This window comes from Microtus oregoni, unplaced genomic scaffold (genome assembly GCF_018167655.1).
Source record: "Microtus oregoni isolate MIOR12 unplaced genomic scaffold, Mior012 000002F_ref0000024, whole genome shotgun sequence".
NCBI classification, from domain to species: domain Eukaryota; kingdom Metazoa; phylum Chordata; class Mammalia; order Rodentia; family Cricetidae; genus Microtus; species Microtus oregoni.
The window spans coordinates 24,285,728-24,307,759 of NW_024543061.1; the positions used below are offsets into that span (position 1 = coordinate 24,285,728).

Consider the following 22,032-nt stretch of genomic DNA (forward strand, 5'->3'; position numbering starts at 1 on the left):
CTGTCTCAACCCTGGCCTCTAAAATAAGTTGCCAGCAGGGCACCACTGACTTTGGGATTACAGGCAGAGCCTCCTCGGAATTCTAATGGCAGCTGAGAGTCTTATGGCTGTCCTTAGCTTGGCAGTTGCTTCCCCCAGTTTTTGTCTGTGTTGTTACATGGCTTTCCGAGACCCCGGGTGGGTGTTCGGGTAGTATTGCCCTGTTTCTCTAACAGCTGACTCAAAGCCCACTCTTCATGACTTCATTGTAACTTAATTATATCAGCCAAAAACTTTTTTGTAGTCTCATGTAACCCAAGCTGACCTCAAGCCTGCTATAGCTGAGGATGACCTTGAACCGACAATGCTGAACTCACAGGCACCGCCATGCTTGGGTTATAATCTAGGGCTTCATGCACAGTAGGCAAGCCCTCTACCAACCGAGCTGCATTCCCAACCCGGAGGCTTTCCAAATAGAATTATAGTCACAGCGCCAGGGGCTGAAGGTTTAATGTATCTCTTTAAAAGAAGGACGATCCAATATATAACAGTGTGTTTTAAAATCTTAGCATTATTTAAAGGCTTCGTTTTTTCTCTTCTTTGAGGAGAACAAGAGAAAACTGTCCTGGTCTGAGTCCTTTGGCTGCTCCTGGAGTCGCTCTGGTTGACTGAGATTTAGGACAAGGCTCTGCGCGAACAATGACTTTGGGGATAGAGCTGTGGGCTATGCCTTAGTTTCTCACTGTGAAAAGCCCTCTGACGAGAGCAACGTAAAGGAGGAAGGGTTTGTTCTGGCTTGAAGTTCAGGCTACCTCTCATCACGCTGGGGGAAGTCAAAGCCGCAGGAGCTTGAGGGAACCTGCCACATTGCAGCCACACCCAGGCAGTGAAACAGTAAATACGTGTTCTTTCTCATCTGGTTTTCTCATTCAGTCCCAGATCTCCTGCCCGGGGAGCAGCCTCTCCCTCAGTCAGGACAACCCCCAGCAGGCACACCTAGAGACCCATCTCCCAAATGAGTCTAGAGTCTGTGGAGTTGGCAGCTAACACTCACCATTATGTGTTATACAGGTCGGGCTGGTTAGGGACACGAGGAAGACCATCACGGTGGGATATTCCCATCAGAACGTCCTTCTCTTGAACAGTTTGAGTCCAGCTCCAACCTCCCCAGCATGGATGGTGCTGACTGCAAACTTACAAACTGACAAGAGTCATGTCTGATTCTCAGTGCTCTGGTAGAAAGACTGTAATTCCACCCACCCCTGCTCCTCACCCCAGACTCCTTGGGGCCCTTGAGTCACTCCGGCCCCTCCTAGTGTCTGTAGAGGAAAGCCGTCTCCTGCCTGTCTCAAGCAGGTTCTTTGGGGGACTACGCCTGGACGTCAAGCGGAAGCTGCCCTGGTTCCCAAGTGACTTCTATGACGGCTTCCACATCCAGTCCATCTCCGCAGTTCTGTTCATCTACCTGGGCTGTATCACCAATGCCATCACCTTTGGTGGACTTCTGGGGGATGCCACGGACAATTATCAGGTGAGCACGAGCTAGGGACAGACCAGTAAACATCAGTCAAATTTATTGCCACCTGGTAGCCATAAAGAGTTTCAGTTTGTATTCCCAGCACCAAGGTTGCGGGTGCCACCCTGAGTCTGGCCATCACCTTATGTAGCAGGGACAGAAATGACTCAGATACAGCTGTATCACCAAAGCCAACCCCAGCAAGGGTGACGGCACACAAAAGCTGGAAACACTGCATAGCCTGCGGGCAGCTCATCAGGGTGAAGAGTGTCCTTTCTGGGTGGCTCAACTGTCCTGAGCCTCCTGCGGGCAGCTCAGTTTGTCTGAGATTATCACTCAGCAGGCCTTATACTTGATGTCTGCATGGTGTGGGACTGACTAGTGTATCTGTTCAGATTCAGGGACTTCCTGAAGCCGTTGAGTTGTTTGCTTTCTAAACTTGAGGAGCTTCCCTGCAGGGTGGGAAGCTTCACCTCCCTTTCCAATGGGTTGTTTTACCCCTCTGTAAAACTCCTACGTCCTGATGAGTTTCCCTCCAAGATAGAAGGTGTCAGTTTCACAGGAAACTGCCACACAACAGCTTCTTCTGCCTCTCTGAGCCTCCTGCTTTCTCACATGACAGGGAGTAATGGAGAGCTTCCTTGGCACCGCCATGGCTGGTGCCTTGTTCTGCCTCTTCTCGGGGCAGCCCCTCATCATCCTCAGCAGCACGGGGCCCATTCTCATCTTCGAGAAGCTCCTCTTTGACTTCAGCAAGTAGGTACCACATGGTAGGCTCTATGCCTACTCTTGAAATTGAGGCAGTCAGCTAAGGCGAGGGTGGGGTTTGAGGAGTAGGAGGATGGAGGGGGCATGTGAGGAGGGGCATCTTCAGCTGTAGTTGGTGGGTGGTTCTTCTGATTCCTATAAATTGCCCTGAAGTCATCTTAGTGCAGATTAGCACTTAGGAAGCAAGCCAGGCCACGTCACTGGTCACTGGAAAGTCGGTGTAGTAGAAACAGAGCCTTGGACAGGTGCCTTGTGGATTTGGACTGGACCATTTCCTAAGGTGGCTCCAGACCATTCAGCTTAAAATCTCCTCCAAGCACCAAGGTCTTAGCAGCTTCCTGACACTCAGAGAAGTCCTGTCCTAGAATTCTCAAAGACCAGGCACCCCTAAAACTGGGGAGGTGGCTCAGTCAGTAAAGTGCTTGTCCTGTATGCACAAGGACCTGAGTTCAGTCCCCAAAAGTCACCCACATGTAAAATCTGGTGTCACATGCTTACAATCCTGGAGCTTGGGGGTGGAGATGGGTGGCTCCCTGGGACTCCCTGAAGGGACAGACTCTGGCCAGCTCAAGCATTGTGAGCACGACTCTGGCAGGCCTTGCCCTTCTCTCCCATTCTCTCTACCTTTGTAAAAATCAGAAGATTGCGTTCCTGAGGCTAGCCACCAAGGTCTAGTCCCTTATTTAGCCACGTTGTCCTCCTGAGGCTGACTACCAAGATCCAGCTATCAAAGTATTGAAGCCCAGCAATCAGAAGCCCCCACTGGCTCACCTAGTTAACACGCCCAATTAAAATTAAACACCTCATCCGAATGTGGGGTTTCCCCCTTTATCTTTATAGACCACCATTTGCCTGTGGGCCACATCTGTCTCCTCTCTAGCCAGACGCAGTCCTCTGTCTGTCTACCCTCCCTGAGACAAATATCCCTGCCCCCTCTCCCTTGTTCCCTTCCCCTTCTCCCCTGTCCTCAATCTCCTGTCTTTATCTCTTATTCCCTGTCCTCTGTCCCCCTGGGGCAAATAAATCTCCTTTGTGATGAGAACCCAGCTTCAGGGGTGCTGAGTAGACACTTTTCCTTTTACTCTCTACCCGTGCATTCAGTATACACACAAACCCACAAATACATGTGCATGCAACATACATAAGCACACACACACAGATCAGGCATCCCAACCTGGGATAGTCCCTGTCCTATCCTTTCTCAGTCCTTAGACAGACATCCATGCTACAAAGAGGTATGAGCTACTCTGGGCGGGGCTGGGGAGCCAACCCCAGGAGGTCACTCACTTCCCTTTGCCATCCAGGGCCAATGGCCTGGACTACATGGAGTTCCGCCTCTGGATTGGCCTGCACTCAGCCATCCAGTGCCTTATCCTGGTGGCCACAGATGCCAGCTTTATCATCAAGTATATCACCCGCTTCACCGAAGAGGGCTTCTCAACCCTCATCAGCTTCATCTTCATCTACGACGCCATCAAAAAGATGATTGGTGCCTTCAGCTACTATCCCATTAACACGGACTTCAAGCCTGACTCCATCACCACCTACAGATGCGAGTGTGTGGCTCCTGACACAGGTAATCCCCGACGTGCACTGCCCCCCACCCCTCCTACCGCAGCTCTCAGTGCAGGAGGGGAGCTCGTCTGGAGGGGCTGTTGGCCAGGTGCTCACTATCCCAAAGGAGCAAATGTTGGACCTTTGTTTATTGAAACGGCGTCTGCTTATGTAATCGAGGCTGGCCTTGGTTGTGGTACCCAGACTGGCTTTGAAATTCACAATGCTAATTGCAGAGTCTTGAACCTAATTTTCGGAAAGAATTTGAGGGGATGATAACTCCAGTAAAAGCCACCACACGGCTGTGGTCAAAGCAACCAGGGTTGTAATCAGGAAGCTGCAGGGTACTTCATGAAAGAGCAAGGCATGATTTACTGAATAGGGGCTGGGTTGGAGGTTATTCCTGTCAGTAATACTGCCCAAGTTGGGGTAGATCTGATGATCCCTCCCAGTGCCATTAACACATGGTAACTTGCCTCAACATACCACTGCCAATGCGGTTACAAGCTTTATAAAGCGAGACCAACCCAGGGGACAAACATCCCTACTACAGTCAGGGTGGAGGCCTTGCCAGTCATGCCGTCAGAAGAGCTGGGGAAACTGGCTTCATTCAGCCTCCTAGGCATATGAATGGGTTGAGGGGATTGTCATGAAGGACCTTATCTACCCTCTGGGACCACAGGATGTGGAATGAGAATTGAGGAGACATTCCAGGAAGCCAGCTGCTGCTGGTTTAGGGAAGAATTTGCAGTGGGGAGAGCTCGTGAGAGCTACCAACCCCCTACTGTCTGGCATGCATGCGCCAACAGTATTTAAAGGACCCCAGCACCGAGTGGACTGGAGCAAACAACTGGCCAACCTAATAATAAAGTCTCAGTGCCATTCATGTTTGTTGCTTTCTGACCAAAGAAGTCATCATCTGCAAAGTGAAGGCCTCAGAATGGGATGTCCGTCACAGTCAACCATGCCCCTAAGAGCTAGGGGGATGAACCTAGAGGGCCCAAGGGAATGCAGTATAGGGTGCAAGACCTACCCAAGCACCACTATACTGGCCTGGCAGAAAGCAAACTGAGGTCCAGAGGCCACCCAAGGCCACACTGAACCTCAGTTTCCCTGACTGTCAAAGAGTAATCAGTGTTTATTAGAGATGCCTGCAAGGTTTTCAAATTAGTAGATATTAGAGTTGTTCAATCCCTTAGCTTAATGACAATAATAATAATAATAATAGTAATAATCAAAAGAATTGACCATGCCAGGTGAATTAGCATACACTTCTAATCCCAGCACTTGAGAATCAGAAGGAAGGGGATCTTTGTGAGTTCAAGACCAGCCCGGTCTACATAGGAATTTCCAGACCAGTCCAGGCTATGTACTGAGACCCTGCCTTAAAAAGATTGATTTTGTCAGCTGATATTCTGCATTGCAAGTATGAGATCCTACTCTGGCCTGTGTCTCTCGTAAGATGCTCTTCCTGCTAGGGGTAGCATCACACCTCCCCTTATGGCTCTGATTTTGGAAAGAAGTCTATCTAGGCTTAGCTTTTTTCTCTCTCTTTTCTTTTTTCTAGCCTTAACTTTTTTTTTTAAAGATTTATTTATTTATTATGTATACAACATTCTGCCTCAATGTATGCCCGCACGCCAGAGGAGGGCGCCAGATCTCAGTACAGATGGTTGTGAGCCACCATGTGGTTGCTGGGAATTGAACTCAGGACCTCTGGAAGAACAGCCAGTGCTCTTAACCTCTGAGCCATCTCTCCAGCCCCTAGCCTTAGCTTTGAGTTGTTCTATTAAACAGTGAGAGGTGAGATTTACCCTTTGACCAGGTCATTGTCTAGACTCCTAAAGAGGTCCTACCACAGGCTCTTTTGATTCTGTGGGATAGGGGGCTTTTTGGATCCAGTCCACACACTGGGTCTAACCCAGCCTTCTAGAAACACATGTCCTTGTCTCTTTTTAGAAATAGCCAAAATCCTGGGGTCCTGCGAGGAGCTTTGGCTACTCAGTGAACCATCTGTTTACCTAGGGGTGCCCTGTGCAGGGGCTGGAGGAGCATAGTCAGTGAGCTTCAGAGGGCATTATAAAGCTTGCCTGTTTCTGAATTACTTCCCATCATTCTTGCCTGCATACCTGATTATCTTGAATCATCTTCATGGTTCTGAGTGCATGGTCCCAAGCCTGGCAGCATCAGCACCAACTAGGAACTTATCAGAAATACAGAACCGTGGGCTCCAACCCCAGACCTGAGCCTAGAAACTCTGGGGCAGAGCCCAGCTGGCTATGTACAGACAAGCCTCCCAAGGGCTTCTGCTGCTCCCTCCCCAAGTCTGAAAATCTTTGCTTTACAGAGCTGTGATTAACCACTGATCCCACAAGATTTCTCTACATAGAATAAACGAGCCAGTGCCATTGCCGGGTCACTTTCATTAGGAGAAATGAGAAGGCAAAGGTCTGGACATTAGCAGACGAGGGTAGTGGGGACATGACGGGGTTTTCTTCCCAGTTTGTGTGCCACCTACCGACTAACTGCTCCATTTCCCTAGCTTAGCTACACAGCCCAGTTAGATGGGACACCACCCTTCTCTCACGTTCTTTCTCACACAAGCTTGCTTGGGACACTATCTTTTTCTATTTAATTTTTTTCCATGGTAACTGATTTGTATTCTGTTTACGGATGCTGCAAATGCTGACTTGGCCGCTCTCAACTTTAAGTGAGTACCACTCTGTGCACACTAGAATTAATTGTACAATATTTGATATTCGGACCTTTCTGGAATTTTCCACACTATAGTTCTTACATCTCTTGTAGGGTTTCACTTCTTGCTATAAAAGAATTGACAAGCCCAAGTAGAAGATATCGAGATGTCTGGCCTGCAGACTCTGGGTGCTGGGGCTCTTGAGCAGCAGAATGAATAGTCCCTACAGGGGCTTCTTGCCTGGCTTCTCTGTCCATAGCGTTAACTGGGCATCGTCTTTCCTTGTGAGGAGAGGCAATAGATTACCTGATTTCCCATGAAGAGGCTTTCTCAGGATAGTTTTTAGGAAATGATGCCTTTGGTACTGTTCTGTCCAGGGTCAACACTGATCCAGCTGGCCCAGAAGCAACCGGCTTCTGTGATCATATCCAGCCCTGTGGACAGCTTGCTAGAGGCTGGGTGAGGTCTCAGGATCAGGGTCTTTTCGCTGGGTGGTAGCCAGCCAACTGAAACAAATGAGTATTCTATAACACTTCAGATAATAGCAGCAACAGCCCCCGGCCCCTAAACCTGCCACTGAGGAACTGCTTGGAGAAGAAAGGGGAGAAGCCAGGCTCCCCTCCACCCATGCAGTCCAGAGAGTGGGCAAGCCAACATTTGTGATGAGTGGCCACATTACCTGGGGAGCCTGGCCCTATGGGTGATGAAGAATCAGGGAAGCCAGACACAGGAGAGGGAGGGCCAGAAGTGAGGCTGGGAATGGCTCCCCCAGCTTCCCTCCCAGACCTCAAGAGAGTGTTAGATACTCCACTTACACTTAGGGACACAGGTCAGGGAAGGGGGTGCTTAGCAAGGGACTCAGAGTGAAGAGCTGGCAGCCAGCAGCCCTTTGGGGCTTCTGGTTCTCCTTCTGGACCTAGATCCAGGTTCACTTTCCTTGCCTTGCACTGGAGGGGCAGATTAGAGAAGGCGACATCAGGCACACCCTGGCAAGTCCAGGGGGGCTTTAAAGTGCATGGACAGTGGGTGGGAGAGAGGTGTCCGTAGATAGAAACTGGGTGGAAAGGAAGCCTTATAGTTTCTCTCCCAGTGGTCTGGGATGGGGTCATAGCGCCAAGCATGGGCTCTGAAACCTTAGATAATAGATAAGTTAATGTCACAGCCTCAGTTGCCTCATCTATAAAATGGGGATACGTCACGGAGATTTGGGAAAGAAATGAGTGCATTCCCAGGGTTTGGCATAGTGCATGACATGGAACTAGCTCTTTGAAATGTTTTTCTAAAGTTTGGCAGCACACAGTTGTGTCTAGCACCTGCAGGGATTCACAAGACACACTCTTCATCAGCCTGTCTCAGCACCAGATTGCTCAGCTGAGTGTTAGAACTGGCTGTTGGTCCTCAGGACGAGCTGTTCTGCACTGGCGCAGCTGCCTGTCCAACTCCCTCCCTTATGGGAGCAGAGGGGACGTGAAGTCTGAGATCAGAGGGAGCTGGGCAGAGACTGCAGGCTACATCTAAGACCCGCTGACCCTAACTTGTCCTCTGTGTCTTCTCCAGTGAACACAACCACGGTCAATGTCTCAGCCCTGCTGGCACCAAACACCAACACGTCTCTGGTAAGCCCTTTCTTATCAGGACAGACTGCTCGTGGGCTTTGTTTATGGTGGGGAGTCAGGAAGGAGTTGGGGTGTCAATCCCAGGAGCACCTGGGCTCCATACCTAACTGTAAGCACTGTGCTCTAAGGCATCCTCCGTGTGCAACATCTCTATACAGAAATACAATACAATGTGTGGGTGCCCAGAGGCGATAAATGTGACCAGAGCTATACACATACACAGGTTGTAGCTTGTTCTCCCAGGAACCCCCAGTTCCTATCCAACTGTGCACTCTCAGACCCAGAAGTTTATCACCCCCCCCCATGAACTTGACCTGTCCTTGGCACCCATTTGTCTCCACGGTCCCCCATGGGTCTGCCTTCCCAAACAACGGAAAGTGGTGGCTTTCAGGCCTCTCCCAGCCTAAGTAGATTGAAGGATGCAAAGTTAAAATCCAGGTAAAGGGTCGCATGTAGGCCTTGGCGCAGCCTTGGATGCTTCGAGTGTCCCTAAGGATGCTTACATTCCCCTGCGCAGGCAGCCAATGGCTCAGTCTATGTCCATCTCAGTTGACTACATAGCCAAAAACTTCAAATCTCAGACCTTGAGGAGGGCAGAGGCAGGCAGTGCTTACTCTCTGGTGCCTATTATGTGTTAAGTGCTGGGAGCTGGCCTCAGAGGGCCAGCTGGGATGGTTGGGTCTGAGTCTTTGCATGGCTTTTTCACTCCTTGGCCACTCAGCAGAGCAGGCTCAGGTTTCTAAGAGTTTCTAAGCGGAAAGGCATGTGAGGCCTTTTACAATGGCTTCGACTAACTCCCAACCCCTTTCCCTTCCGCTCAGCGTGATAAAACATCTGGCAAAAGAAAGCAGCTTTAAGGCAGAAAGGGGTTTATTCAGCTCCCAGTTCCAGGCTACAGTCCATCACTGCAAGGAAGTCAAAGCTGCAGAGGCTTGAGGCAGTGAGTCAAGAACGGAGGGAGAATGAATGCACGCTTAAGACAGATGCAATTAATATTTTTATTTGCAACTGCTTAAATCCACGTATGTGAAGCCAACAGTTACAAAGCATACATATATATATGTATATGTGTGTATATATATATTCACTGTTTAGTAGTCTCTAAATTTTAGCATCTGCGACACCAAGGAAGGAAGTGGTTGGAATGACCCAAGAAGGAAATAATGAGGATATGCATAGAGAAAGGAAGAGACACTGTCTCCAGGAAGGCAGCATCAGTAGCACCATGGCTCTTGGCCTGGAACGGGAGACAGACCTGTGGGAGGAAGGAGAAAGCATCTTCCTACTGCTGTCAAAACCACATAGCTCAGGGGGCTGGAGAGATGGCTCAGTGGTTAAGAGCACAGACTGCTCTTCCAGAGGACCTGGGTTCAATTCCCAGCACCCACATGGCAGCTCACAACTGTCTGAAGATCAGTTCCAGGGGATCTGACACTTCACACCAATGCACATAAAATAAAGTTAAATAAACCATAAAAATGTTTAAAAAAAAAAACCACATAGCTCAGAACACACTGAAGAAACAGTCCCTAACCTTCCTGGGGAACTGCCTGTTTGTCCTTTAAACAGCCTGCCCCAGGGACACCATTCTGCTACTAAGGGCATCATCATGGACAGGAGAGGAGGGCTAGGGACCCTCAAAGGTTTGGTAGGTTTTAAGCTTACCCAGGGCCACAGGGAGAAGGACACACTGTCTAAAGGAGGGTCCTGACCCCTTTTCTCCTGTGCTTGGTCTCCAAGTACACCCCCCTTAACCTCACAGCGCTGGATTGGTCCTTGCTGAGCAAGAAAGAGTGTCTGAGCTACGGTGGGCGCCTGCTCGGGAACTCCTGCCGGTTCATCCCAGACCTGGCCCTCATGTCCTTCATCCTTTTCTTTGGGACTTACTCCATGACCTTGACCCTGAAGAAATTCAAATTCAGCCGCTACTTTCCTACCAAGGTAAGAATCCCCTGCAGGTAGGCAGAACTTCCATCCTGGGTGTTCGTAAGGGAGGCTCAACTCAGTGAGACGGCTCTGTAGGTACAGTTCACTACCACTGACAGCCTGTGTATCCCCAAGACCCACACGGTGAAAGAAGAGAATCTGCTCCCACACATCCTTCTCTGACCTCCACAGTGGGGGCCAATGGCACCTATGCATGTGTGTGTGTGTGTGTGTGTGTGTTTAAAGGAACACCCCCATGCAGTCTTTCCAGGGGGCGCTATCTGAAAAGATGACCGCCAAGGATGCTCTGACCAGAGGAATTTATACAAATTAAGAGCACAAACTTTGCCCAGTCCTGTGGTCCAAGCGTATAATCACAGCTCCACAGAGACTAAGGCAGGAGGATCATAAATTCAAAGCCAGCCTGGGAAACATACATCCTATCTCAAAAGAAAATGAAGGGGCTAAAAAGATAGCTCCATAGTTAAGAACATCTGCTGCTCTCCCAGAGGACCTGAGTTTAGATCCCAGCACACACATTGTGTGATTCACAACTGTCTGTAACTTCAGCTTCAGGGGGACAGGATGCCCTCACTTGCCACCAGAGGCCCATAATACCATTCAGTTACACACACACACACACACACACACACACACACACACACACACACACAAGAAATAACAAAAATACATGTTTAAGAATAAGATTCAAGTTTTTAAAAGAGGGTTAGGAATATAGATCAGAGTGCTTATCTGTCATGCAGGAGGCCCTAGATTGATTGATTGATTTCTTTCTTCCTTTTGGTATTTTTCAAGATGAGACAGGGTTTCTCTGTGTAATAGCCCTGGCTGTTCTGGAACTTTGTAGATCAGGCTGGTCTTGAACTCACAGAGATCCACCTGCCTTTGCCTCCTAAGTGCTAGGACTAAAGGCATGCACCACCATGCCTAGATGAGGCTCTAGATTTAATCTCCAGTATTGAAAATCAAACAACAGCAAACAAGACTTTGGAGGCGGAAAGGTCCAGATTCCCATGACAGCACCTGGTGTTTTCCTCTTGGCCTTTTGCTTCTAAACTCCTTGTGTTTCTAAATCTTTTATCCCCTGGTGACTGATAAAGTAAAACAGCAGCAGCAACAAAACACCTTACCGTGTGTTTATTGGCCATATAGCCAAGTTGGCTTTGTTCTTGGAAATATTCTGTTTCAACTGTCATGTTTTCTGTCGAGTTTGGTTTCTATGTGATGTGTACTCTCTTTCTTGTGATGTATGTGTTGCAAAGACCTGTTTCCATTCTGTTAACTGGCTCTTTGAGTCTTTTAAAAATTTGCTATTACTTTTTTTTTATTTTTTATTTTTTATTTTAATTTGTTTGTGTGCGTACATATATTGTGCTCATGTATTGAAGGTCAGAGGACAATCTGTAGGGGGTCACTCCTTCCCTCCCACCATGTGGGTCCTGGGAGTAAAACTCAGGTCCTCAGGGTTACCTACTGAGCCTTCTTGCTAGGCCCCTTTTAAATTTCTTGGTTGTTTTTAAGACTCATTTGTTTTATTTATGTGTATGAATGCTTTGCCTGTGTGTATGTATGTTCACCACATGCATGCAGTGTCCAAAGAAACTAGATAAGGGGCATCTGATCTGATAGAATTGGAGTTACAGATTGTTGTGAGCCACCATGTATGTTCTGGGAAGCAAACCTTAGCAAGAGTGGCCAGTGCTCTTAACTGCCGAGTCTCCTTCTCCCAGCCTCTCCCGCTCTTTGACTTGGCTCATGGTAGCTGCTGATGAACAGAAGTCTCAGTTTTGCTGTAATCAAACAGCCAAATCTCCCTTTTAGAAAACACTGACGGAAACCCCATGTCATCTCTTAAAGCCTGGTTTGCCTTTCGTGTTTGCTCTGCGATCCATCGTAAGCGATTCTGATGTCTAATGGGAGATAGTGACGCTTTGTGTTTTGTATAAATGGCTCATTGTCCCAGTTTCTGTTTTTGCTTTTAAAGAGCATTGTTTTCTGTACTGTTTTGCAAATCATCCTTTGCCATGTCTCATGTGTTCCTGCACAACAGTGTCCCTTCTGGTTTGTTTTTCTTCCATTTCACTGGCTTGTTTATATGCCAGTACCACAGTCCTCAACTCTACACTTTATGAAAAGTATCGTCTTATAGACCAAGTTCTTCTCTGTCTTTTTCCAGTAACATCATCATTGCCCTTGCATTTCTAGCTGAACTTTAGTGCCATTCTAAATTTCACCAAAGTTAGGAACCAGCGGAAAGACTTAGCAGGTAAAGGTGCTTGCATCCAAGACTAGTGACCTAAGTTGCATCCCTGGGGCCCACATGGTAGAAGGAGAGAACCATCTCCCATAAACTGTCCTGTGACCTCCACACACACGAGCTGTCGTTTGTACACGCACGCACACACACGCACAAACATTTTTTTAAAAAAGAAAAAAAAGGTGTTTTGTTGCCTCCTGGAGAAAAACAAGACTGATGTGGTTGGTACTCATAAGATTGGTGAAAGTAAAGTTGAATACCAGGGACTGCAGATGGAAAGCGCTGTTCAGGAGTGCCAGCCATGGACGGAGCTGAAAATGACACGGTCCTCGGGCCGTCACCTCCACACCCTGGTGTACACTCCAGGGAGTCTCACACATGAACAGTTGTCACAAGAACATCGATTCTAGGAGGGAAAAATGAAAGTAATCAGTGTTGTTGTTTTTTAATTTGAAACAGGGTCTCACTTAGCCTATAGTTCCACTGGTCTCAGACTCATGACAATTCTCCTGCATCAGCTTTCCAAAGCAGGAGGGACACATTGACTAATCTGAATCAACTTACAGTACAATAGATAAATGGATCAATAGTTATGGGTTCTCAGCACCCACGTGGTGGCTCACAGCTGTTGGTAACTTCAGTTCCAGGGAATTCAACACTCCCTTCTGGCCTCCTTGAGCACCAGGCATGCATACAGTACACTCATACACACAGACAAAACACCTATACACATAAAAATAATTTTAAAATAAATAAACAGGAAACAATCATGGAACCATTGTTACAATTAACATACATCGCTCTTTCTACCAGGAAAAATGTCACAAGAATAATGTTGAACAAATAAAGGAAGTGTCAGGGGGCTGGAGAGATGGCTCAGAGGTTTAGAACACTGGCTGCTCTTCCAGAGGTTCTGGGTTCGATTCCCAGCAACCACATGGTGGCTCACAGCCTTCTAGTGAGATCTATCTGATGTGCAGGTATATATAATAAAAGTAAGTAAGTCTTAAAAAAAGAGAGGAAGTGTCAGAAGATTACCAATAATATGTTACCATTTATGTGAAATTTTTAACTGCACCAAACAAAACTATATTTTCTTGAATGAGATAAAATTGTCGGTAGTTTTCTGTAGAGTGCAAAATGCCACTGAGGGCGAAAGATACCAACAAAATGTAGAATTCTCTCTCTCTCTCTCTTTCCTGAGACTGGTCTCTCTCTATAGCCTCGACTGTTCTAGAACTTACCATGTAGATCAGGCTGGCCACCACACCCAGAAAAAAATTTATTTCTATTTTATTTTTTATTTTTGGTTTTTTAAGACAGGGTTTCTTTATTTAGCCCTGGATGTCCTGGAACTCACTCTGTAGACCAGGCTGGTCACTAACTTGGAGATTCCACTGCCTCTGCCTCTCAAGTGCTGGAATTAAAGGTGTGCACCACCCCCACCCAAAATTTTTTATTTCTTAAGGCCGAAGAAAGTACATTGTTTGGTATTATGTCCATCTTTGTATTAGGTTAGACCATGTGAAATTACCTGGATTTGACAAAATGGCCAAGTTCATATTGTTTAGCTTAATAATTCTTTGATCTGGGTGCTGCGATTATAAGGAAAGAAGCAGCTACTGCTGTGCATCTCGACTGTGCTGTGACCAATTTTATATATTTAAACTATTAGAATCAAAATGGAGCAAGGCATGGCAGCACACACCTTTCATCCCAGCATTCAGGAGACAGGCGGATCTCACCTTTCATCCCAGCACTCAGGAGACAGACGGACCCCTGTGAGTTTAAGGACAAGCCTGGTCTACATAGTGAGTTCCAGGACAGCCAGCGTTATGTAGAGAGACCCTGTCTTAAAAATACATACTCAGCCTAGATGGAGTAGGGAGGGCCTTGGACCTTTCACAAAGCAAAATGCCTTACCATCGCTTAAGATTAGAGGGGGGTGGGGTGAGAGGGTGTGTAGAAGGAATGGGAGGTGGGGAGGGAGTGGGAAATTGGATTGGTATTTTTTAATGTAATAAGTAAAAACAAAAAAATACATATATCAGAGATGGCTGAGCAGTTCAGATCATTTATTACTCTTACAGAAGCCCTGAGTCCAGTTCCCAGTACACAAATCAGGCGTTCACAACTGCCTGGCCTCTGTGAGCACGGCACTTATGCACACACACACACACACACACACAATTTAAAATTAGAAAATCTTTTCACAAAAAGTATCCACTTGACTACAGAGATCAGAGTGCAGGTGTCACAAGCAGAAGGGGTCAGAGCAGGAGAGAGGTGGTGGCCAGGGCAGGGCAGGGCAGGGCAGCAATGCCACCTGCTGTGATAGTGGATTAAAGGCCCTGGCACAAACTGGAGGCAGTGATGTAATACAAACAGCAGAGGCAGTTCATGGAAGGAATTTTAAACTAACTCCCCAGGGTTTGGAATGAGCAGGAAGGACAGCATAAATCAATCTAAACCCTCTCCTATAGGTGGTGCTTTTTAAAAAAAAAAAATTCATTTTACATCTCGGCCGGAGTTTACCCTTCTTGCTCTGCTCCCAGTCCCTCCCCATATCCTCCCTCTGTTCCCAGTCCCCAATCCACTCCTCCTCCCTTTCTGTTCAGGATCTCTCCTGTGGATATCAACAAAACATGGCCTATCAAGTTGCAGCAAGACCAAACACCTCACTTCTTAAGGGACAAGTGGCATTCAGCCACCCGAGATTGAGCACAACAGGTCTGTGATGCCCTTAGATGTCTGGGGCTGACTGGCTCAGCATATACTTACCCTCCGCCTTCAGGCGCAGCTAACCCATTGAACCCCATTTGTGATGGGGATCAGGGATTGCAATTCTACCCCATGAATGAGTTAAAAAAAAAAAAAGACTAGACACCTCCCCATGTATTAAGGCCGGGCAAGGTGACCCAATATGGGGAGTAGGGTCTTTTAATTAGTAATTCAAACCACGAAAGTCCGTTAGATGGCTCAGCACACTGGGCCCGATCCCAGAACCCATATAAAGCTGGGAGAAGTGAATCCTCAATCTTGCTCTCTGACCTCCACGTGAACACTGTGGCCTGTGTGCCCCGCCCCCCCCATTGTTCACCCACGCAGACAGTAGTAAAAATATACAAACAATTGTTTTAAAGTATGAAGCTGTGTGTTGATTGCCACGGAAGAGACTTCAAGAACTAAAACCAAGTGTGGGTATATATGGAAGGTAGGACCTACCAGGTGAGAACAAGTGAGTGGGGTGGAGATATGCCCCCCCCCCAGTTATGCGAATTTTAACCAGTTACCTGCTGTTTGAATAGCAAACCAGAAAGGGTTGGGGGGGGGGAGATAAAGTCTGTGTGCTGCGTCTACCTCCACCCTCAAGCGGTTTCCATAAACAGAATGTCAGAGCTCAGCTCCAGCCAGTGGTGGTACAGAGAGGCGCAGAGGGGGCCGTCAGTCATCTGCTCTGGTGCTCAGCCACAGTTCTGCGACCTGGGATGTCTGTGTGTCTCTTTAGCATCCCTGGCTCTCTCCCACAGACGCTTGAAACGTCAGTTTCGACTGATGTCAACCTTGTCCTCCTTCAGGGACACTCGGGTAGGTGGGAGGTGCTTTAACAGTGTGAGCATGCTGAGCTGTGACGTGTCCCCGCGGGTTCCTTTCCACACAAAGAACACGTGTGCCACTTTCTCTGAAAAGACAGAAAAAGACAACAAGTAGACCCTGGGGGGCACTGGTTTCAAAAGGACGAGAGCAGGTCCATGGTGAGGAACGGCCTTCTGAAAACAGCCAGAGACTGGAGACTCTTAGCAGATAGGTCTGAGAGTAGTCAAGGGTCCCCCATGGAATGGAAGGGGGTCCCTCTCAGCCCAGGTGGGGTACAACGATCTGTCAGCGTGGTTGGAGGAGCTAGGATTTCCTGGTGAGTTCAACTCACCCACATGCTGGGAGGCCAAAGTCAGCCATCTATTTATTCATTTTTATTTTTATTTATTTATTTATTCATTTATTTATTTATATCAGAGTATGACCTCAGCAAGGGTTGTCACTCTGGCCAAATCCTCCCAAGTTCTCTCGACTGCTACCTCCAAGGTGGTGCCATATCATCTCCACTGTGCAGGAGAAGAAACTGAGGCCTAGAGAGGTAGATGGCGGCTATCCCCAAGGTCGCTGATCCAAGCTGTAAGCCCAGGCTTGCTGACGTGCTCACCAAGGTCACTGATCCAAGACCAGGCCTGCCGACCGCGCTCACTCCCCCATTTCTGCTCTGCAGGTCCGGACCCTGGTGGCTGACTTCTCCATTGTTTTCTCCATCTTGCTATTTTGTGGCATCGACGCCTGTTTTGGCCTGCAAACCCCCAAGCTGCATGTGCCTAACGTCATCAAGGTTTGCTCCCTGCCCTGGGCAGTCACTCTGCCCGCCTCCTGCTTTCAAGCTTCTCAGCTGTGCTCTTCAAACTTTCCCCTCTCAGCCCAGAGATCCTTATGTGTGTTCTAGCCCTTTGTGTGTTCCCCCCAGGGTGGTCACTCAAGAGGTAGGTGCAGACATGTAACGTGGGCCTGTGGACCTTCAGAGTGGGGAAGGCTGGACTCTGCTCTCCAAGCCAGAGGAAGCCTCACGCTGTGTGGGAAGCTTTCAGATCCCCCAACTGTGGCCATCACAAACTGGGCCACCTGAGACCTGTCCAAAGTGATCCCTTAGAATGGTCGACCCCCAAGTGCGGACCCTGTACTGGTGGTGTAGTGTTACTTACAGGTGGGCATCCTTGTGGCCCTGTGCTCCTTCACGGGGCTCCCCTGGTATGTGGCTGCCACGGTCATCTCCATCGCCCACATCAACAGCCTCAAGATGGAGACAGAGACCAGTGCCCAGGGGGAGCAGCCCTAGTTCCTGGGGGTGGAGAGAGATACCAGTGTCCCCGGGGGAGCAGCCCTAGTTCCTGAGGGTAGGTAGGAAGGAACTGAAAACTGCAGATTCTCTGCCGGATGTAGTGGCACACACCTTTAGTCCCATCACTTGGCCAAGGGAGTCAGAAGCAGGTGGGAGTCTGAGGCCAGCGTGGTTTACATAGTGAGTTTCAGGATGCAAAAGATTATATAGTGACACCTTGTCTCATTTAAAAAAGGAAAAGAAGAAGAAGAAATTAAAAATCCTTCTTTGTTTGTGGAGACAGGGTTTCTCTGTGTAATAGTCCTGGTAGTCCTGGCCGTCCTAGAACTCACTCTGTAGCCCAGGCTGGCCTTGAATTCACAGAGATCAGCCTGCCTGTGCCTCCTGAGCTGAGACTAAAGGCATGCGCCACCACCACCCAGCTCTAATACAGATTCTTAGTCCTATCCTAGACCTGTATAATCAATCTGAAACGCTGAGGTAGACCCTTTAATGAGCTCTCTACACGATGCTGGGCATGCTTAAAGCTGAGGTCTGTGATTCAAAAGTTGCTCCTTAGGGGCTGGTGAGACGCCTCAGTGGGTAGAGGCGCTCACCGCCATGGCTGACAGCCTGAGTTCAATCCCTGGGGTGCACCAGTAGAAGAGGGAATCAACTCCCACAGGTTGTTCTCTGACCACCACACATGCACTGTGGCACAAGTACACACATACACACATAAGATACAATTAAAAAATTTATAAAAACTTTAAAGAACTTGGAAAAAAATTACACAGTAAGATTAGCCAGCCCCAAAGTCCACCCATCTCAACAGACTTCTGTATAGCCAAATTAGTCACTCTGAAGCTGTGGAGTTCCTTGTTTGATTTTACATTTTACCATCAAATATATTTTTATGCAGCTAACTATAACCAAAACCAAAAATATCCACGGTAGAGTTAAAAGTAGAAAGGCAGTTCATTTGCATCTTCTTTCATGACTCACGTCCAAAATGTAATTTTGCGTCTATGTGTGAGATTTTTTTTTTTCCGAGACAGATTTTTCTGTGCCACACTGACTATCCTGGTACTCACTCTGTGGACTAGGCTGGTCTCCAATTCAGAGTCCCACCTACCTCTGTCTCCCTAGTGCTGGGATTAAAGGTGTGCACCACTATGCCTGGCCTCAAATTATAATTAAAAAGGAGAAAAAAATTACCCATTCAGAATTGATGGTTTGTTTACAGCTAAACACAAACCCTCCCAAATGCACGAGCTATCCAACCAAAGCAGGGAATCCATGTCTAGAACCTGTTTGAAGTCATGTTAGCCTTAATATAAAAGCACTGGTTTCTGAAAGTTGGGGGACAGCTCCACAAGTAAGACCCCTTGCTCTGAAGACAGGAGCATCTGAGTTTGAACCTCCAGCACCCACAGCAAAAACCAGGCATGGCTGTGTTTGCCAGCCACCCATCAGAGGGCAGAGACGGGCTGAGTCTGGGTGCTCACTGGCTGGCCAGCCTAGCTGGCCCAAATGGTGAGCTGTGTCCGTGAGAGGCTGTGAATCAGAGCGATGAAGGCTGAGCAACAGAAGACATCGGATAATACTGCTCTGGGTTTGCATGCTCACATGCACACCACACACATATATGCGCACACACACACACGTGCACACACGCTCAAGCACACCACACACCTCTTTCTCTTAAATGACCACCTCTGTACACATTCTTGACACACAAGTCTGAACTGATGTTTGACTTTGTTTTGTTTTTTTTGTTTTTTTTTTTGTTTTGTTTTGTTTTTCGAGGCAGGGTTTCTCTGTAGATTTGGTGCCTCTCCCAGAACTAGCTCTTGTAGACCAGGCTGGCCTTGAACTCCCAGAGAGATCCACCTGCCTCTGCCTCCCTAGTGCTGGGATTAAAGGCGTGCGCCACCACCGCCCGGCTTTGTTTTTTTTTTTTTTTTTTTTTTTTTTTTTTTTTTTTTTTTTTTTTGAGATGGATTCTCTGTGGCTTTGGAGTCTGTCCTGGAATTAGCTCTTGTAGACCAGGCTGGACTCGAACTCACAGAGATCCGCCTGCCTCTGCCTCCCAAGTGGAGGGATTAAAGGCGTGTGCCACCACTGTCCAGCTCTGACGTTTGACTTTTTAAGACAGCCCTCAGGGCTCCTTAGGCAGATGGCTTTGCAGAGGCAGCACTAGGCTGTCGCAGGCTTTTTCTCTTGGGCCACCAACCAGCTTCCAAATCAAGACACAGAATCTTCTTATTAGTCAAGAATGCTCAACCTATTTTAGCTCTTATTTCTTGCTGGCTCTCACAACTTAAATTATCCTGTTTCTCTTCATCTATGTTTTGCCTCGGGGCTTTTTACCTTTCTGTCTTTCTGTATGGCCTACTTTCACTGCTTCTTGTGTCTGTCTGACTGTCAGCTGCCTGGTCTCGGGCCCTGAGAGTGTCTCTCTCCTTCTCTTTCTCCCTCATTCTCCTCCTCCTCTTCTTCTCTCTCCTCCTACTCATCCTTTCTGGCCTCCAGCCCCACTTATCCCTCTCCTGCCTAGCCATTGGCCCTTCAGCTTTTTATTAGATCAATCAGGTACTTTAAACAGGCTAGAGGAACTGAATGCAAGGCATTTTTTTTATTAATTAAACAAATGCAGCATAAACAAACGTAACACACCTTTACCTCGTTAACAAGGGCAGCAGAAACAAGTGTAACAGACTTTCACATAGGTAAAGTGGTATTCCGCAGCATAAACAAATATAGTATGTATTTGCTTAGTTAAAATAATACTCCACGACACTTGGCCCATCAGATACTTTGTTGCTATGGTCTGCCAGGCCTTATTCTTGCCATTTGTCTTTGTGTGACCAGTGATGACACATGCCCTCCTGGTGGCCCTCTGATCCTCACCTGTTTTCCCAGGGTGTTGCAGCTGCTGTGTTCTGTGTAGCTCTGTATTCCCAGTGTGTCTGAGCTCCTTCCCATGCCTGCCTGCCTCTGTGACTCTCTCTAAAGTGGAGATTCTTAGCATCTTTACAGGGGAAATAAATATCGTAGTTGAAAAGTACCTCCAGGTAGAAAAGGAGAAGAATGGGACGAGTGGGGAGGCAGACAAGTGTCTGGGACAAGGGAGAGAGGATCAGGCCACTCTACTTCCTCCTCTCAGCCCACACGGCCTGACCGAGGCTGGTTTGTTGCCCCTTTTGGGAAGAACCCTTGGTGGGTGTACCCTGCGAGCATCCTGCCCGCCCTGCTGGTGACCATCCTGATCTTCATGGACCAGCAGATCACGGCTGTCATTGTCAACCGGAAGGAGAACAAGCTGAAGGTAAGGCTGAGCCAGGAGCATAGCTGGGGGGATGGAGGAGAACATTCTTTTCAAACTTGGAGCAGATGGATTAAATCCACGTTTGGTGTCTTTTGGTGAGAGACATGTGTCCTTGAACAGGATCAAGGTGGCATGGTCTGAGAAACAGGTGCAAGCCCAGGCTGGGTCTTGGGCACAAGCTCCCTATACACCTCAAAATGTCTCTCTGGCTTGTGCCTCCTGACGGTGAAACTTGGGCACCTCACACATGCCAATGCACGTATAGATCTAAAATCGGGAGACAGAGGAATTTCCATGATTCCTGAAAGTCCTGAAGCTCCCCTTTGGGTCTGAGAAGGCTCAGTCACCACTGACTGCCCCACCTTGTCTGGGCCACTCTAGGCTGGAGTCCTTTATCTAAGAACTGCAGAGAGACTGTGGCCAGTGGGCATGAGCTCTTCTTCCCAGAGACCAAATTTGGGGCTTTACCAAGCCTGGCATCCCTCTTCTCTTAACTTGTGTACCTTGCCTAATTTTTTAGACAAGGTGGCAATTAAAGCCAGCCTTGGGGATAGTGAAGCCCAAACACTTCTTAAGCCCCCAGGGTGAATGTCTCCGTGGGGCAGCCCCCTCAGAATACAGTCTGGAAGGCAGGGGGAGCCCTTGAACATGAAATGGTTGCTTTGGGAAGGATCAGGTTCCCAGACTCTTCTCCTGTCCCACTGTCCTGCAGAAGGCCGCGGGCTACCATCTGGACCTGTTCTGGGTGGGCATCCTCATGGCCCTGTGCTCCTTCACGGGGCTTCCCTGGTATGTGGCTGCCACGGTCATCTCCATTGCCCACATCGACAGCCTCAAGATGGAGACTGAGACCAGTGCCCCGGGGGAGCAGCCTCAGTTCCTGGGAGTCAGGTAGGACAGAACAAGACACAAGGAGTGGATAGCTCAGGAGAAGAGAACGTGGTTTTCCTCTAAGTATTTGGGCAAGAAAGGCCTTCCCTATGGCCTCTGAAACCACAGCCCTTGAGGAATATTCTAAAGGAAAGAGAAGAAAATTCAATTCTAAGTGATATTTTTTGTAGTCCCCAGTAGTAACACACACACACACATACACACACACACACACACACACATACACACACACACACACACACACACACACACACCCTAACACTCTAGAACAATGGCTTTCAAACCTTCCAAATGCTGTGACCCTTTAATTGCTCACGTTGTGGTGACCCCCAACATAAAATTCATTCATTGCTACTCCATCACTGTAATTGTGATGCTGTTAGGAATGGTGAGGCAAATGCCTGGTTGCAGCCCACAGGTTGAGAACTGCCGCTCTAGAGCCTTGCCCAGGGGCCACCGTGGGGCCTCTTCTTGCCCTCCCTCCTGTTGTCATTCCTCAAGACCCTCTAGAGGTTCACATCCTGCTTAGCGCCATACCTCTTGAGAGCCTACCTGGATCCAGCCAGGATTCCAGCCCGAATCCCTGGCTTGTCGTTTCTGTTCTTCTCCTTGCTCTC

General features: G+C 48.1%; 1 protein-coding gene across 1 annotated transcript in view; it reads left to right on the forward strand.

The window, feature by feature from the left end:
- The window catches only part of Slc4a5 (solute carrier family 4 member 5), a 74,051-nt gene that overhangs the window by 38,599 nt on the left and 13,420 nt on the right, over positions 1 to 22,032 (forward strand). The window contains exons 12-19 of the mRNA XM_041680133.1: positions 1,336 to 1,510; positions 2,118 to 2,251; positions 3,568 to 3,839; positions 8,070 to 8,128; positions 9,869 to 10,069; positions 16,597 to 16,710; positions 20,363 to 20,524; positions 21,237 to 21,415. Of these exons, the coding sequence (XP_041536067.1) occupies positions 1,336 to 1,510; positions 2,118 to 2,251; positions 3,568 to 3,839; positions 8,070 to 8,128; positions 9,869 to 10,069; positions 16,597 to 16,710; positions 20,363 to 20,524; positions 21,237 to 21,415 (1,296 nt within the window). The remainder of the gene's footprint in view (positions 1 to 1,335; positions 1,511 to 2,117; positions 2,252 to 3,567; positions 3,840 to 8,069; positions 8,129 to 9,868; positions 10,070 to 16,596; positions 16,711 to 20,362; positions 20,525 to 21,236; positions 21,416 to 22,032) is intronic.